This window comes from Gambusia affinis, linkage group LG15 (assembly GCF_019740435.1).
Source record: "Gambusia affinis linkage group LG15, SWU_Gaff_1.0, whole genome shotgun sequence".
NCBI lineage: Eukaryota > Metazoa > Chordata > Actinopteri > Cyprinodontiformes > Poeciliidae > Gambusia > Gambusia affinis.
This window is the reverse complement of record NC_057882.1, coordinates 4,967,797-4,986,732: the sequence shown is the minus strand read 5'-3', so window position 1 is coordinate 4,986,732 and position 18,936 is coordinate 4,967,797. Positions and strand designations below refer to the sequence as shown.

The window sequence follows — 18,936 nt, the reverse complement described above, 5'->3', positions numbered from 1 at the left end:
CGCACGAGGTGATCAGCATATGTTCTGTTGACATAAATTTCAAATTTACTGCCGCTGTCAAAAGTGACTGTTGGACAAAGTTGATTATTAACTGAGTAAATGGCCTCAGAGAGTTTTATGAGAACTTCCTTAATGGCTACAGTCAGTCTGTTTCAAATCAGCCTCCGTCCCTACCACCGCGCAGACAAAACACACACACACTCGCACGCTTTCCGCTATATATCTCGGAAGCAAGACATGAGCAGACAATTATAATGTGATTTGATTTTCTAATGTCTTTTAAAGATTAATAAATGAATCCAACTGGAAGCACCAATGAGGTCTTTTCTTTTACAAATGTTGGTCCTTCTCTGGCAGTGCTGTCTGGAGGTTTGTTTGGGTTTTCCTACTCACTTTGGAAAAATCTTGATTCAAGAATGTCCCATGACTGGAAAAGTGTCCAAGTGGAAAATAAACTTTGGAAAAATATTTTTATTTCCAGACTTTGTTCCTGGCTCCATCGATTTAAAATTTCGATCCCTCTGACCGTCCGTTCTGTGGGTTGACTTGACTACAGTGGACATTTTGGCCATAGATTCACTCTACATTTTGGATTTTAACGTTTTCATTCTTGACAGGAACCTGCACTTTACATCTGTAATGTGACCTTTATTCCTGGCGCGTTAGCCCGGCCAGGCTGCTAATGGTCCTAAAACCCTACTTTTCAAAGACAGGATTATTTCACCAGGCGCTGTTTTCATTCTGTTCAACATCAAGAAATGTGCTGTTTCACTGAGCAGTGCTGGCTGTTGCTGTTAAATTTAACACACTCTCAGCTGCAGACAGAACGCTTTGCTCGTCAGCGCTACATTTAGAGAGTAAAAAAAGCAAAACGAAGCACTGGTTCCACGTTGAGTGCCCTTAATAAGACCATCCATGTCTTATCGGTGCTCTGTCTGGGGGGCACAATGGTCAGATTGAGGCAGGACACAAAAGGCTTTAGAAAGTCTTTGTGCTCTGTGTGTGTTGCTTGCCGCTTACGTGTGTTTCCCCTCTTATCGGCGTAAAAGTGAGTACCTCACGTTTGACCCCCTCCTGACGCTTTGCTCAGGTTGCTGTATCATCGGTGGAGATGAATGACCTGCCATTTAAAATCACTCATTTCTGTTGATTTCAACGCGCACTACCTGCAACGTGGATAATCACAGGACTCGCTTCAGTTAATTAGAGAAAATGTGCAAGAGCAGAGTATGAGTGCAGCTGTTTTTTTTTTTTTTTTCTCCCCACAGCGAGGTGAGCATTCCTGAGTACGAGTGACAGTTGCTTAAGTGGAATGCAATGTAGCTGCGACACGGTGGCTGAATGGTAGCACTATGTTTGCAACTGCAGCTGTTAGACATGTAATATGTCTGAATGCACACTTCCTCACTGTCTGATTCCTCTGCTATGGTATTCTGATTGAAACTGGAGTAGAGGGTTTAAATTGCTTACATGGTGCTGCTATAATTCAGTAAAACATCAAATATATCCTATATCTAGCTCAAGTATCAGGGTGTCCTGTTAACGAGTGATGGTAGGATGGAGCTGGAGAGAGATGGATCGGGATCGGATTTGTAATAAAGCAGACATTGCTCCTCCTCTTTAACTGTCCACCTAAGTCCTGTTTTGGGGCATTTTGAAGAATCACATGAGAAAAGATTGATGGAAATGGTCAAATTTGAAAGAAATGTTCTCAGTTTTGCCACGTTCAATGGGTTTGAGAATGTTTACGATCTTTGGTGATTGGTAGGGTCTCCCATGAAACTTGTTCTCATTGGGGAGGTCGGACCAAGAACAAACTAGATGAACGTTTGTTGATTCTTGGTGTGCTTCAAGCAGAATGGATAACTTTGGTTCCCTCATGGAGCCAGACCTGGTGCTGGGAGTTCACCAACGAGCACCTAGTGGTGGAGCCCAAAAGGACATCAGGAGGCTGCCTCCACTCAAATCCTCAGCTTCTCAAGCACAACTTGAGGTCAGGTACCTTAAGAGCCGGGTGGCATGACATGTTAGTCTGTGGTGGATGGGTAGGATTACAGTGGACACTTGTCTATTTGCAGTTCAGTATTTGTGGATATTTTTAGTGGACTGTAAGTGCAAACTACACAAGGAAAATTTGCTGATCCATCAATATATTTCATACAGCGTATCAAAAATATATATAATAAAGACAGCTTGGGAAGCTGAAATATGTCAGTGCAATGATATTAGGGGTCATTTATAAAGCAGCCAATCTATGAACATCATTAATTTTCCTTTGTGCTGATTGGCTGTAACCTCAAGAGCAGAGATAAGATTGTGGATGTCAATTTCTGCGCTGGTGCTTAGCCTTAGGTACTTTACGTTGTGTGTATTCTTGCATATAAAGGTATATTAGGTGTTTGAACTATTGTCATACTCCTTTTCCATATAGCTATATCTCTGAAGATTTTGTGTCTCCCTTTGTCAGGGACAGATTTAGTATTTATAGAACATTTTATCAACTTGAATCTTCCCAATAGCGGTCACTCTATTCAAATTTCAACCACAGAATGCTTACCCTGACTTATGTGTCCTCTTAGCATTTTCTGATCCAGTTTCAAGGTTTTCATGCAGCAATTAATTGAGAGGACTGCTGGGCCGCTTCAACTGCTGCAGCCGTCGCAGGGGAAAACGCTATAATCTCTGCCTGTCTTTGTCTCGTCACTGCGCTTGTCTTCCTCTGTCTGATTTGAGGTGCACAGGAAAGCTGTAAATCAATTTGCATTCGACATCTGACATCAATCAGTCATGTTTTGGGAGAGCAGCACCACCTCCTCCTCAGAGACTTGGAGAGCTGGCGTGATGGATGGCTGTCATCTCGCCCAAGTTGAGCGGATCTCTTATCAAGGGCATTGTTTCCCCAAGAACTCGCTCGGCTGATCGGTCTCTGCCACCCAACTTCACAGTGGCATTGTGAAATCTGCTTGACATTGTCGTTTTCTTCTCACCTGAACGTTGAATCACAAGCCTTTCTTTTTGTGCTACAATTTTGGTTTCGCCAGCTGTCTTGGTTATGATTCCACCAGTATGATCTAGCAATGTGAGACAGTGACCTGTGTTGAAGATTAAACTCTGAAAGTGCACCGTCTTGACAAGCAGTCATCTCATTCGTGGGCGTGTGAGTGCTGCCGCTCTCAAGATGAAGTATTTGAAGTATTTAGGAGGCTTAAGGCTCCGTGGCAGTTGTTTGGCAATTCTTGTCACCTTAATTGCTTTAGAGCGCTGCTTTAGATATCGCTCAAGAATAATATGCTTTTCACTGAGCTGTGGGGTCCTTGAGGATTTCGCAACACAGGCGGTTTTTAGTGCTAAGTCTGTTATTTAGTTACCTAACCTTCAAGGCCTTCGCCACACAATCAAATATTGACCCTTCGTTTTGTCACTTAGGCTGCCTGTCAGCCTAATGACTGTCCATTTGGAAATAGATGATTTATTGTCAATCAAGGATTGACCCTTCTCATAAAGCTGTTAGCCGTCCTGCAACTTTGCATGAGGGAAGCATTCGAATTCAATTTGCTGCAGCCTTGCTTGAATTTTGCTTTGACAGTTTCCAGTCGAGCTCCACTGACCTGTAGTTGTTGAACCGAGTGTTATTTTTATCTGCTGATCAAAGTGCAATATCATCTCACAAAATAGCAAAGCTCCCAAAGAAACAAACTTAGTGACTCCATTAGAGATCTGAGCATGTTCCCTGCACATAGAGTGCTGATCTTTTTGCCACTTTGAGTTCGAAGAAAGGTTTTACTGTTTTCTTTGTGTTTTTTTTTTCTTTGTTGAACATCTGACTTTTCAAGTGAAAGCTGGAGCACCATTTTCGATCTGCTTTTTGCACTTTCTACTATCTGCTCATTGTGTTTTGTCAGAAAGGTGGGCCTACTTTGTGTTGTCTTGATTCTTTCCGTCTAACAGTAATCATGTCTAATTGGCAAGTTGAATTAAGTTTTTTAATTCAACTTGAAATTATTTGGAGAACTCTTGTCTTTAAATTTTCATCTTACCTTTGACTATAGATGTAGGTGCAACAAAAGTATTATGTAAAGAAAAATGTACTTTTTGAGCAGATATTGATGAAGTGTAGTGATTTAAGGCTGAAACTGAATTCTAAACCAGTTGACTTGCTTGTTAATCTGATCCTGTTGTAATTTACTTTCTTACCAATGGGGTACAGTTGGAATAACTCTGTTTCTTCTCTCGTTCACAGAAAGATGCACAGTGGAATGAAGACCTACAGCTGTGAGCTTTGTGGGAAGAGCTTTCTCGACAGTCTCCGTCTACGGATGCACTTGCTCTCCCATTCAGGTACCGAAAAAATAAACACTATTATAGATCTTGGACTGTAACCAAGAGCATTGAAATCATGGGATCAGTGCCTTTTCCACCGCACACAGCAGTGATCCACTCATGGAGCGAATATTTTACCAAAACAAATCATTTTAAATATTTTTTTTTCCATCATGAAGGAATTACAAATGATAAATGTTTAGAACCCACTGTCTTTATGTTGGCGCTTTGTTACAAGGAAAAAAGGGGGGAAAGCACAGTAGAAAGTGGTTAAAAATACTTCAAACAGCAGACATAAATTACATTTTGGATAATTCTTTAAAGCGGAGGTGTCCAAACTTTTAGCAACGGCGGCTCAGAATCTTGATGGTGTACAGCATCCCAAAGTCTCTGAAATATCTTGGTTTTGCAGCACGTGGGTGTTGTAGGGAGATTGTAGACGTAGATACCGATGACATCCTGGAAGCTGAACAAACCAATGACTGGCGCTGACTGATCAGCTTCCTGTAACGTTGAGCCGCCCTGAGGCTCATCACCATCCAGTCTCCCTACATCTCTGGGGCTTTAAACTTTATTAAATGAACTGACATCTGGTCCTCAACCACACGTAGTTTTAATAGTTTTTTATTTTAAGTGGCTAACAGTTCCCTAATTCTCTTCCACATGGACTATGAAATCAGTAAAAGCCAAAGATTTAAATGCCTCAATTTAAACATCAAGGTGCTTAAGTTGTCCCTGTTTTGGACGCAGCAACGTCCCCAACCCTCCCACTTCTCAATCCTGGATTCTGAAGAGAATAATTACAGGAATCATTTGTTTGTTCGTGTCTCACCAGCAGTTTAACAGTGACTGACACTGATGCTGACAGCCTTGCTATGTTTATGACAAAGATGAATGACAAACTCACGCTGTGCCAGTGAATTGGCTCAGCACACAACTCAGTGTGTCACAAGCAGAAGTTGCTCCGAGCAAATATTCCCTGTTTATTTTTAAATTACACCCCGTTTTCACAATCCTCACTATGCAAACATGTGGCAACCAACCTACCCACTCACACACACCCACACACACCACCACCACTACCAAACCCCCCATCCTCTCAATCACTTGTCAGAGCAGAAAGAATGAATCTCTACAACGGAAAGCAAATAGTTTACAAATTATTGTGTTCCTGCGTCAGTCATTACTGTATACGTCTCCTCTGATCAAGGCCTTTTTTAAGGCTGTTGTTAATTTACAGAGTTACAGTTATGGAATAACAGTTTCATTATAGAAGCTGTATGTTTCAGATTTACTTTTTTTTCTATTTTACTTTCTACAAAAGTTTTAGAATCCTTAAACACCACAAACCCCAATGTTTGATCTCGATGCACCGACTGATGATGTAAAGCTATGATCTGCTAATACCGATTTTTCTGGACAAATAGACGATTGCAAAAGTCTCTGTTTTTTTTATTATTACTAGTTTAAAGTCAAAGTTCAAGAACTTTCCCTTCATCACTGAATATCTACTTGCACCGTAAAATTCTACATTGATAAAAAATAACGCAACGTCAGATATTCTCCTTATTAAAAAATATACATTTGTAATTTTTGATTTAAAAAGATTCTATTACATTTTAGATTGGTAAATAATTTACTGATTTAATGCAAAGTATTAGAAGCCCTACAATAATTATCCAGTTATTCAGATCAGGACCAGAGGCGATGTCACACTGTGTGTGTAAGAGAGATCAGTCGGTGTTATGCAGCTGTGTACTGTTTCAAATTAATGATGATAAACTAATAGTTTATTATTATTATTATTATTATTATTATTATTATTATTATTAAAGATTAGCATAATTAACCTAATGAGGATGATTATTGTCTGTTTCTGTGATTATTCCTGGGATACTAAGTCGACCCTTACTGTAACTTCTGCAGCTGGTATCTCCGAGTCTCTTACACCTTTTGTTGGTCGTCTGACTTGATCTGAGAAACCAAAATGTTTTTATCGCAGAGACCTGTAACGCTAAGGCATGGTGGGTTCACTCACTGGGAGAAAAATGATCATCTTTGGTGCAGAGATCTGTCATCAGAAAATCAAAATCAAATCAAACTTTATTTGTATAGCACATTTCAGCAGCAAGGCATTTCAAAGTGCTTTACATCAAATCAAACACAAAAACACAATGCAACATAGAATCAACATTAAAAACACAACATCAAGTCAGATTCCGTCAATAAATTTGCAATTGATTACGTTTCAAATACAACTCTAAACAAGTGGGTTTTTAGTTGAGATTTAAAGGAAGTCAGTGTTTCAGCTGTTTTACAATTTTCTGGAAGTTTGTTCCAGATTTGTGGTGCATAGATGCTAAATGCCGCTTCTCCTCATTTGGTTCTGGTTCTGGGGATGCAGAGCAGAACCAGAAGACCTGAGAGGTCTGGAAGGTTGATACAACAGCAGCAAATCTTTAATGTATTGTGGTGCTAAACCATTCAGTGATTTATAAACTAACAACAGTATTTTAAAGTCTATTCTTTGAGCGACAGGGAGCCAGTGGAGGGACTTTAAAACTGGTGTTATGTGCTCTATCTTCCTGGTTTTAGTGAGAACACGAGCAGCAGCATTCTGGATCAGCTGCAGCTGTTTGATTGATTTGTTAGACCAGTGTTTCCCAACCCTGGTCCTCAAGGCACACTGCCCTGCATGTTTTAGGTATTTCCTTGCTTCAGTGCAGCTGATTTCAATTGATGACTGATTAACAGGCGTTTGTTGAACTGCAATCAGTTGAATCAGGCACATAAAAGCAGGGAAACCTCTAAAACATGTAGGACAGTGTGCCTTGAGGACCAGGGTTGGGAAACACTGTGTTAGACAGACCTGTGAAGACGCCATTACAATAATCAAAAGCCATGATAATGAATTTGTAGTCTAGAGAACTTCTGCTAATGAAAATCCAAAATTCAGGTTAGCATACTGCATCAGATTAAATAAGAAAAAAAAAGATTTTTAATACAGAAACGAGTGCTTTTTGAAAGTTTTGCCTGGGTACTATGATGGATCTGCACTTGCTGCTTGGTCAGAGCTCATTTTGCATTAATTACTGTATCTGTGCATCAGTGCTGCTCTTCTGCCTGCTTCCTATGGACACTTTCCAAATGATTTGTCCCGCCAACAAAACTTCCTGTAAGCCATAATCATTAAAATAACCAGAAATAAATCCTTGAAATGTGTCTCTGGGTTTAATGAGTCCATTTGAGTTTTAGGTCGTTTTTTTTTTAATTGCTGAAACAAAATATATTTTTGCACCAGAATAATAACCTAAAATATAAATAGTGTGAACTTCCTGTATTTTGTGATTAACTCTACTAGGTTAATGTACCTTTTCACTGATTTAAAGAACATTTTCAGTGATTGTTTCCTTTCATGTCATGTTTTTTCACTCTTTTTATATACTAATTAAAAATCAATACATTAATTGTAGAGATGATGCTGCACATTTCAGAAGGAATGCTTGTCCCTTATTCTTATCCTATGAGGTAACCACAAGGAATATTTGTATAATTAATTTTTTTATTGTAAAGCCTTTGGTAGGGCTTTGACTCCTGCAGGCCAACGTTCATGTTATATCAACAGGTTGATAATGAGTCAGAGTTAAAATCTGCTGTCGTTGAATGAAAGTGATGATCAAGTGGAAAACAGAACGGTGAAAACTCGAGGAAGAACCACATACCCCACCATGAGCGGAAGATGTGGGCAGTGTATTTTTAGCATCTGTGGCAGCAAGTGCACAAACTTTTTCTTTGCCTTCTTTTTTTCTTCTTCTTTCCTCTTTCCATGCAAGGCTGTGTCGATGCGCGACATCAACCTGTGCTGTTGCACGCATCACTGTTGATTCATCGCCGCTTTGGTCTGGAGTGAAAGGCAAGCCGAGCGCTTCAGTCGAGACGGGCGACGGTTAGGGAAGAGACAGCGCAGAGACAGAGCCTCTTTGATACTCTTTGTTGTCTTTTTCTTTCGTATTTTTTATTTTTTTTTTACTCTTTTTTTTTTTCTTCTTTTTAGCCTTTTTTTATTCGTCTTCTGCTCCTCCGCCTCCACCGTTTGACTCTCAGGGCTTTTTCTGGGTCTGACACCACGTTCGGATTTTTATCATGTCTCTTTGTAATGACGACACCTCACCCAGTCCCAAAAACCCTCAGCTTGAGCCTGTTTCCTCCCCTCCCCCCACCCCACCCTCCAACCACCTCTCCTCCACCTCTCCTCCTGTCGCTATACTCCGTCAGCTCGCTTCACAAAAGCCAGAATATTGTGGAGATGAGGCAAGAGGCTTGTTGGTATGCGCGGCGCGTCGTGGATGTGGAGCATTTCAGACGCCGCTGCTTTGCTCGCTGCGTCTCTCTCTCTCTCTCTCTCTGCCTGTCTTCCTGTCCTTCTGTCTGTCTCTCCCTCAGCTTGTTGTAGCTACAGAAGATTTGGCAGCTCGCCCATCTGGGCAGCATGCCACCTCTGAGGGTACAGTATGTACAGTCTACCTTCTGCCAGCTATTTCATTTTTGTTTTCCCCTCGCCTTTTTCCATCTCAGGCCACGTGTTTGTTTGTTTTTTTCCTCTTAGCATTGTTTTTTTTTTATCTCCACAGGCCGTTTAATGTTTGACAGGCTGCGTGGAACCAAGGCCTGCATGTAGAGGGTGGAACACAGAACCTTAGCTTGCAAGTATTTTTCACCGTGCTGCTTTGCAAAAGTATTCGACTTTTTTGCATTTTGTCACATTACAGCCACAGAGTAGCATTTAATGTTAGTTTTCAACATTCATCACTGTCACTGCTGAGTAGCAGCATTCCCAGAGCCTGACGCTGCCACCACCATGCTTTACATGTATCAGATTTTTTTATACTTTTTGTTGAGAAAGACACCAGACAAGAGGTACGGATACTTTTGCAAGGCACTATAAGAAGATTAACACTTCCTAATTCCATTTATCATATCGGTTGTCTAGATAAAGTAAGGCTGGATTAAAATGTAAATAAAATGTTTCCTTTTTCTTTTATTTCTACACTGCTTTTTCCTCCTTCTGTTTTTCCAGATTGTTTGAGAAAATACCAAATTTGACTCAACTTTGTTGCAAAGTGGGAGGGCGGTCATTAAATATTGAGACAGATCTGGATCAGTTTCAGAAAATCTGCCAAATAGGGCACTTTCCTCTGGAGGACGCGCCTTCAGTGCATCTTCCAGTTACATTTTCAAAGACTTGTGGTAGAAAATTATTTTTTATTTCTAAATATAATAAGTACACATCTTTAAAACTCCTTAAACTTTGTGGAAATTTGTCAGTTTATTCTTTATTTCAAACAAGCTCCAAAAATGTCTATTCATGAAAGAATATACATCTAAATGAAAGTGAAATTGTAGACTAAATCTGGGCTGGATTTGGTCAAAAAAATAAAACCATAGCAGAGCTCTAAATCAAGCATTTCTACTGATCTCCAGGAACCGAATCTTGACGTGTTAAAGCCACCAAATCCCCGCCACAGCTCCGGTGGTTCTACAACGCTGACTTCATTATGCAAACGCACATCTTGATGCGGCATGTTCAGCTCCACCCTGACTTAATAATGGCTGCTGTGCCGTGAAAAGAGCTCGTCTTTTGGGTAATTGTTGACATTACACAAGTCAGAAATGAGTTTATCTTTAAAATAGCAGTTTTTTTTTAATAAACCCAATGCAGTTTTTTGTTGTTTTTTAAAAAAAAAATTTAAGACACTATTCTTGGTAACTTACTACTCGTATATTAAGTTGAATTATATTTTCCTTTTTAATTAAGAGTATAATACTGTGAAGAGTAATCCCCCTGAATAGCTAATACCCATTTGCTAGAACCGGCGATAAGTTCTTAACATCACTGTGGGGGAGTTCTGGGCTGGGCTTTGACTAGGCCATTCTAAAACAGTAATCTGGGTTTTCTTGAGTCATTCAAAGGTAAAGTGGCTAATTACTTTGGATTATTAGTATTTTATATGAGAGAGCAAAGTTCATAGTTCCACCAAGTTGTTGAAGTGAGTTAAATTTTTGAAATTTAACTCGAATTTCTAAAAATAACTCTAATAATTAAACTTAAATAATAATCCAACAAGGTTGTTTTAGGTGATTACTATTCACGTAGAGCCACTTTGCTTTGTGTTGTTTTCTCTTACTAAATCATGATTTAAAAACTTCTTTTTGTATTTTGTTAGGTTAAAATCAGTGTGACAATCTGAAATACTTTGATGGAGCACAATTTTTTTCTTTAAGCGTAGTATCTAGATTACTACGCTTAAAGATTAGACAATCTGGTACAAAGCCAGATGGTTTTTGGTGGCTCATCTCGTTAAATCAAACTCACAACCTAGATACTCAATATATAGTAAAATGCTGTTGATCATTTACTTGTAATAAAAAAGGGAAATGGCCAGGGAGGCGTTGAAGGTGAAACAGATTTTTGTTTAAAAGAAAATCTACCAGAACAGATCTTGCCTCAGCCAGCTGTTTGACTTGGCTCCAAAGTGCCAGTTCACTCTTCTAATCTGATCCCAGTCAGGTTTTAAGAGCAAAATGGCCTGATAAATGAGAACATTTCAATAAAAAACAACAAAAGAAATGCTGTGAATTCACATAAATGTGGTGGGAGGGTCAGCCTTCCCACTGGGCTTTGCCTGTTTCCTTCTCCGTGGCGCTTTTGTCTGGCTGTTTCGGCGCTCGGCTCGGCCGGTCGGCTGTTTTGGCGCGGTGCCGGCTCTTCCCTCTCAGTGATGACGACATATTTGTGCCGGCAGGTCTGGATGTTCTGCCAGCATTCCAGCATTTATGATCGCTCGCAGATGTGAGTCCAGGAACACACTGTACTGTACCCAAACCCAGAAATTAATGAAACTTGACTGCCTTCCAGGCCACAAATTCCTAAATGTGTGTGTGGGTGTGTGTGTGTGTGTCTGTAGTGTGTATGCATGAGTGAGACGAGAGTCAGGGGAATCGGGGGCGGGAGGAGGGGGCTGCTATTAAAAGCAAGTAGCAGGAAGAGAAGTGGATAAAAAAAAATGAACCAAATTGTTTAGTAGTTTGCATTAGCGTTATTATTTTTTTTATTTCACAGCTGATTTTGTCTCCTGAATCCACTCCAACTCCCTCAGAGTTCAGTGCAAACGTTCTGAGTCAATGACTCAAAACTTTGCAACATTTCTACCAGGACTTGAAAGTTTTTTTGTTTTGTGTTTGATTTTTTGTTATCTTTTTTTGTTTGTTTTTTTATCAGACCGGATGGTTTTAAAATCCTCACTCAAATATATTGGATTCAGGTCTGAACTTTGACTAGGACATCCCAGTAGATGGAATGCTTGGATTTAAACTCTGAAAGCAACCTCTATCAGGATCTGTGCAGCTCCTCCAGAGATAATGAATGGTTTTTGGCTGTTTCTCTGTTTGATGCTCTCTTCGTCCAGCTTAGTGCAGCCGCACATTAAATGTTTCAGCAAAATATTTCACATGTGCATACAAGAATCTAACTTGCCACTAATGTTCACAGGAGCTTGCTTTGTTGATTAAAAACTACTGAAAAATTCAAGATAGCAGCCATTTTTCAAGATGGCCATTAAGGAAAATGTATTCTTGCACTATATTTGCCAATATGTATCCCAGATGAATACTACTGGTGTCAAATAATACATATTTTGACCCATAGAAGTCATACTTACCAATTTCTTTTTTTCAAAATGGCCACCTTGGTTGCCATGGCAAATACATTTTTACATTAAAATCACCAATTAGATGACTGAATGGTGTCAAATTGGGGTCTATGTAGCTTAAAATCATAGAAATCATATTTTCTAGATCTGTGTTTAATTTCTCTAGTGGCTATTTTCAATATGGCCGCCTTTGTTGAATTGGAGAATATGTTTGCACTAAAATCCACAGTTTTTGCCACTGGTGGCCATAGATAACCAAACCAGCATCTGATTTTGCTATATATTTTGACCTTAAAGTCCTATGAGTATAATGACCAAACCCAAAACCATAGGATGTAAAAATGGGTAACATTTTATGGCAATAATTGTCGTAAGAGGCTCAAAAACTGCGGCCACCTTGAAAAATGGCCTTCATCCTGAAATTCAAGTGGCTAAAGGGAAATATGGAAAAACATACGACCTGAGGGTTGAGAACACAAACGTTCCCTGCTTGTATTCACACTTGAAAGATTTTTACAGCAACATGCTGTAAAAGCTGGTGAGTTCAGATATGGACATCAGAGGTCATAGGTCAGATTATGGGTTGAGCATTGCTCTGTGAAATGCTGTTGTAGAACCTAACGTTTGTCCTGTGTGGGTGTGAATACTTCTGCGAAGCTCCGTTTACTACACTGATTTTCTAAGTGCATAAACTCAGCTTGACAGAGAATAGCAACAGCAGTAGCTCATTACGTAGCGGCATATTTTTTTCCTCCTCTGCAACTTAAAACGGACGTTGCGCTCCTCGCCGTACTTCCCCTGACCCTGCTGATTTACGGTTCCCAACACCGCCGGCATCGGGCCACTGGAGGACTCCCAGCTGGGTTCCATTACACGGCAGGACGCAAGTGAGAGGTGACACAGCACAGGGGCCCGCTCATAATACAGCAGCATCAGGCGTAGCTGTCAGGCTAATATTTTTAGTATCCTTCAGAGATGGTGGAGTGGGGAGGGGTGGACTGTGTGTGTGTGTGTGTGGGAGGGGGGCTTGTTAGACTTGTGTCCTGAGCAAATGCGACTTCATTGGAAACGTGTTACTCAGAGCGAGTGCCCTCCTTAAGCCAGAACTCTGTGTGCCTGCGCTCTGGGCTTCTGGGAACAGAAGTGAGGTTTTGAAGAAATAAAACACAAAAATAGGTGAAGTGAACAGTATGTGAGGGATGATCCCCTGTGATAAAGACTCTGGATGAGCGGGCTGGCAGCTCCGCGGCTGGAGCCACTCTCAGGCCTGATGGCTGGTTGCTGTAAATGTCATCTTCTTTTTCTTTTTTCAAACCTCAGTGTGTCCCCACCTGACACCTGTAGCAGCCTTTCTGGAAGAGACGCTGTAGGTTTGAACTGTAACTCCTGAGAAATGCATCACCTGCATCCAAGTTAAAGTTATTGTCTAATGACTTCATCGTCTCATTTAAGCTTCTCAGATTAGACTTTAAACACTTCTGGTCTCCTTTTGCTCTCCAGCTTTGTATTTGTGTACTGACGTGGCCGCTTTATTAGATACACCCTACTAGTAATGAGTTGGACTCCATTTTACCATCAGAACCGCCTTAATGCTTTACAGCATTGAGTCAATGAGGTACTGGAGACATGAATCAGAGATTTGGGTCCAGATTTGCATGACAACCTCAGTCAGTTGCAGCAGAACTTTCAGTGAACTTCGATGAAGCGAATCTCCTGTTTCACCACATCCAAAAGGTTGGGCTTGGCTGTTGAGATGGTGGGGGAGGACCAATAAGATGACAGCAAGAATACATTTTTATATTTGTTACTTAAGGTCATATAATTATGAATTTAAAAGTAGAATCTTTTTGAATGCTTTGCGTATTATCTCACTTTCTACATATTTTTTTCTCCACTTAGATGGAATTGGTCGTTATTTTCAGTCATAAAAACAAAGACGGGGATAACATTCCAGATGCTTGGCGATTTAAGAAGTACATATTTTGTGCTGGGTGTGTATATCGACATTTATGATTGAACTTTAAAAATTCAAAATAGTTTTCTGTTGTAAACAGAACCATTTGGATCATTTTATAAAAAAAACTGTTGCAGAGCTGGAGAGCTCCTGAGGAGACAAACTGCTGCATCTTTGGTGCACAAAGAAGAGATTTAACAGATCCTTCCTAGACTTTCTAATTACCACTGCTCCCATCAAACTAAGTATTTACATTACTGTTATTTGCATATTTAATAATCTTGTAAATAGCTAGATTTTTATGCACATGTCTTTTAAGCAGAATATGATGTTTTTAATAATGGTGCAGTTTTTTTTTATTTAGTTGTAAATTTGCTTTCTCTATATTTCTTACCTTTGTCTGAATGTCCTTGCATGTACCTTGTACACTTACATTTACCCAAGCTGGAACAATAAATGGCTCTTCTGTGCTTTTCTATTCTAAATTTTGATTCATATGTTTTAGGATGTACCCATGATGCCCTAAAAATATTAGCATTTTTACTGAATGTCATTCTTTCCTATGTTTAAATGTCTAAAGTTACATAAAACCATCTACTGATGTCATAACCCAAATAAAGACTTGAAGCAGCTCCTTCAAACTAGATGTGGCCTAAATGAGAGCAAAGGTTTGGCCCTTTAGAATAAGTTACAGTAACAAACACATGTGAAAGCCTAAACCTCATTGTCAGAGATGTAAGTAGATGAAGCCCTCCTAAGAATTAATAGCAGTAATAAATAAAAGGAATAAAAGATCCCTGAGGAAACCATTTCTTGCCAAACGAATGTCTCCAGCGGATTAGTGTATAATCCAATAACTGCTCTCCTTTTTTTTCCCCGTGGTGTTGATTACTCCAAAACCCGTCGATCTGAAAAGTTAGAACAAAAGCTCAAAGTTGACTTTTCAGCCCTCTCTATTTTCTGACTAAAAGGAAGGAAAAAAAACAGGAAGACCTGATCTTATTCCTTTTATTACAGGGATATTGCAGCTTTAAATCCTTTTGGTTGCTAAGTAGCGAGTGCCCCTGTGCTCCCTTAATGGGCTTGATTTGGTATTCCGCTCCGATGCCAAGTCTTATTTTTGTATGCGAGACAAAGTGTTTTGATGGAGGGTGATTGCTGAAACGTCTGTGTCTACCAAAGGCTGTTTTGTGCATGTGTGTGTGTGTGTAGAGTGAGACTTTTATGGCCTCTCGGAGTACAGTACACTGTGTGCCTTCTGCTCAAAACAAGAACACAGTCGATTGAATTTTGGATTCGCTTCATCATCCCTCCCTCCTCCCAGCAGCTTTGTTGTCAGCAAGCAATGTGTGTGTGTGTGTGTGTGTGCGTGTGTGTGTGTGTGTGTGTCTGAGGGAGGGAAGTGATTGCTTGCCGTGTGTACATGATGCTGGTTTGCGTGGGTGGGGAGGGGGTTGTGCGTGTGTGTGTGTGTGTGTGTGTGTGTGGTAAAAGTCAATTATTGCAAAAGGCTGCCAATTAATTTGCTCTCCTGGAAATTCAAGTGATACTGTAGAATGCACACACCCATAAACACGTGTGCGTGCACACGAATCTAGTACACACACACGCACACACCATTAACTGAAACGGAGAGAGCAGACCCGCTAGATGCAGACGTTTGTTTGCTCCAGAATGGGATGCTAAAATAGGTCGTGTGTGTTTGGGGGTGTGGGGGGATGCTACAGGATGAATGGTGAACATTGCTCACAGGGGCTAAAGCGGGATCAGGTGGAAATGCTCTGTCTGCTCTGGAAGTGTATTATTCATGCTGCGGGTCCTTCAGAGCAGCTCAGGGTAGCATGAGGACAATGGAGGAGGTTTTTATATGTCCTCTGTAGCATGGAAGTCTCCAAAATGTGACACAGCTGATTGACAGAACTGTCTGCGTGGTGAACGTACCTAAAGCTTGTTGTTTACGTCTAATAAGAACCATGTGGAAACGACTGGTGATCCTGGTACCAAGTTGTTTTTATGTCAGCTCTACATTAGAAAATGCTTGGACAGTAATAACCTTTTATTGTGGACTTGTTTATCCATGATAAAGGAACAATGTTACTTTTAATTTAGTTTGGTGAAAATAGCGACAGTTAGAAACCCAGGAAAATTAGACCAGGAGTACTTTCTAAGGAAGGGGAAGGAGGCAGAGTCCAGAATTATTTGCAGCAGCGGCAGTGATTCGGATCTGGACAGAGACGCTGCTAAGCATCATATCAGTGAACCAGGGCTACTTTCTATAAGAACATTAACACAAAGAGAGCACACAAAGATTACCACAGCTGATCCTGTGAACATGGATTGCTTTACAGTAAAATCCAAAAATAGAACATTTGCAACTATGGGTGGGCAGCATGAACTTAGGATTTTATCGCAATATTTTGTGGTAGTATTTTTCATTCAAAAAGATTGAAATGATTCTTTTTTTTTTAGGAAACTGTTTTGCTGCATCTGCGTTTGGCACCACATTCATGACACAAATACTGCTCTAGAAAAAATCACCAGTAACTGTATTTCATTATATTTTCAGACTTTACTGATATCTATTGATGCTCTCCTGGAACAAATTATGGAGAAAATAGTTAAAAAAAAATCACATTTCTGATGATACGGTCAGTTTTGCTTTTTTTGTTTTTATTTATCGAGACATTAATAAACAGAAAATCCTTTCCATGATAAGAATTTTTTTTATGATAAATGATCATATGAAAAACGCCCAGCCCAATGTTCAATATTAATGATGCCAACGGCTCTATTCTGGGAACAAGTCAACATAGAAGCAAGGAATCAGGAATACCTTTTATGAAAAGTAAAAATGAAATAAAGTTAACATCAAAGTGCTCTGTTCTGAAAGGGGACCTGGCCCACTGGGTTAGTGGTTCGTTCAACTGGGAGTGATAGCTCTGCCTGTGGCTCTAATCCAGGAATGAAGCAGTTATACCCAATAGCACTGGGTCAGGGGCATCTGTCTCAAAAAAAGAAAAAAGAAAAAAACAAACATAAAGATGAATACCATCAATAGAATTAGTATTTTTAATTTATATCTGCAATGTTTGGCTCATTTGTGATCTCCTTTTTTAAGTGTTTAAGAAATATGAAAAATGTATTCTGTAAAATATTTATTGTCCCTAAAGTGTCAGACTGTACATGACGCTCATAATGAAATATTGCAGATTATTATACGATATGCTCTTTAAATCCCTTCCACGGTGAATTACAAATACAAAGAAAAGAAACAAACAAAAAGAAAACATCTCTCTATGAATCCCATTAAATTCAGAAACATCTGGAGATGAACCTGCTTCCAGGAATGTTGCATCTGTCTCTACCTTGCATCTGGAGGGCAGAATGGGCTCGGAGAATAGGGAAAGCAGATACTGTTTGTTTCACTGGATTAAACAAAAACAACAACAACAAAAAAAACAGCCAAGTGATCCAAGTTTCCCAGAGAAACTTTGTGTGTATGTGGCAGTGTGTGCTTGTGGTACTGGCAAGGTCCATTTGTTCAGCTCTGTATAGTAATTAGTGGTATTTTCCACATTGGGAGGAGGAGGAGGCTCTGCTTTATGTGTATCTGGACTGCACATGTCAATATAATCCTGGTTTAATTTTTACTCTTGTTTTTTTATCTTCCTCCTCAACGTGTAATTATTCTTTGCGACGGTGCTCACGTGGAGCAGTGATGCCCCTGTGCTTCGCGGGTGAGAGCTCCATCTGAGGCCGCTGAAGGATTCCTGAACGCATCGCAAACCTTTTCTCTCGATTAAAATATGAAAAAGAGAATCAGCAATGAGAGGCAGGTTGTACAGCGGGGGGAGATAAGGTTGTGAGAGCAGGAGGCTAAATTTAAATCGTAATTGGCCGACTTCCACAAGCTTGTGGGCATTTTAATGAGTCATAATAACTTCATTTAAAACCAGCTGAGCAGAAAATAGATTGGAGAGGAGCCTGTGGCTAGTATGGATTTGTGTTGCTTTGTGCATGCATGCGTGTGTGTGTGTGTGTGTGTGTGTGTGTGTGCGCGCGTGCACACGACACTGGCTGTATTGAGCCAGGACTGTAAAACTCATATGAACATGAACATGCACACCCAGACACAGACGGTCACTGATGCAGGATTTCTGCATCCCTGCTCGGAGAAAATCACTGTGCAGCTTTTCCTTCTTGGGTTTGTGTGTCAGCGCACGTTGTAGCCACGACGGTGTTTATCCTGCACTCGCTTTACCGTCACAACCAGTCCTAGTCCTGAGATTCTCAGGTTGGTCATTTAAAGATTTGCATGAAAGGCAAATATATATGTTTTATTTCAACATTAGTTTGATTTTGATTTAAGTAAAAGTAGTAAACCTGCTCATTGTGCACGTTTTTTCTTTTTCTTCTTTTGTTTGTTGCTGTTTATACTGCAGCACAAATGCACCAAGCTGATATTTGCTGTTTACTCTGCCTGTCTGTTCAGTTACAGCCTCCCGTTGACATCAGTTGCTGCTCGTAGTTAGCCTATGCATGTATATAGTTCATCAAATGCAACAGACTATGAAGAATTGGAATAAAATGTGCAAAAAACAGCAAGGATGTAAACATTTATTAAGCTTGTAGGGAGTAAGGATCTCTGATAACGCTTCTCTGTGCGCCCAGGATGCAGCGGTCTGCAGCTGAAGAGGCTCTCCAGTTCAGTAGCAGCTTCATGCATTGGGTGGGAGACATTGTCCAACAGAGTGAGACAATGTTGGACTTTTTCCAGCTTTGAAACCATATTTTTTTTAAAAAAGAAAAACAAAACTAAGTATTTTTTATCTTTAGATATTTGCAAATAGACCAGACCTGGTTGTGATGTGCCTATTCAGGTAAAAACAAGATGCTATGTCACTATTTGATAACTTTATGAAGTGGATTCAGCAAAAAGTGCAGTCTTTTTCT

The 18,936-nt window shown here is 40.1% G+C and overlaps 1 protein-coding gene across 6 annotated transcripts in view; it reads left to right on the top strand.

Annotated features, from left to right (window-relative positions):
* Positions 1-18,936, top strand: part of zbtb16a (zinc finger and BTB domain containing 16a) — a 188,171-nt gene that overhangs the window by 83,597 nt on the left and 85,638 nt on the right. For all 6 annotated transcript variants that reach the window (XM_044141313.1, XM_044141307.1, XM_044141311.1 and 3 more), the window contains one exon: positions 4,241-4,338. In XM_044141313.1, the coding sequence (XP_043997248.1) occupies positions 4,241-4,338 (98 nt within the window). The remainder of the gene's footprint in view (positions 1-4,240; positions 4,339-18,936) is intronic.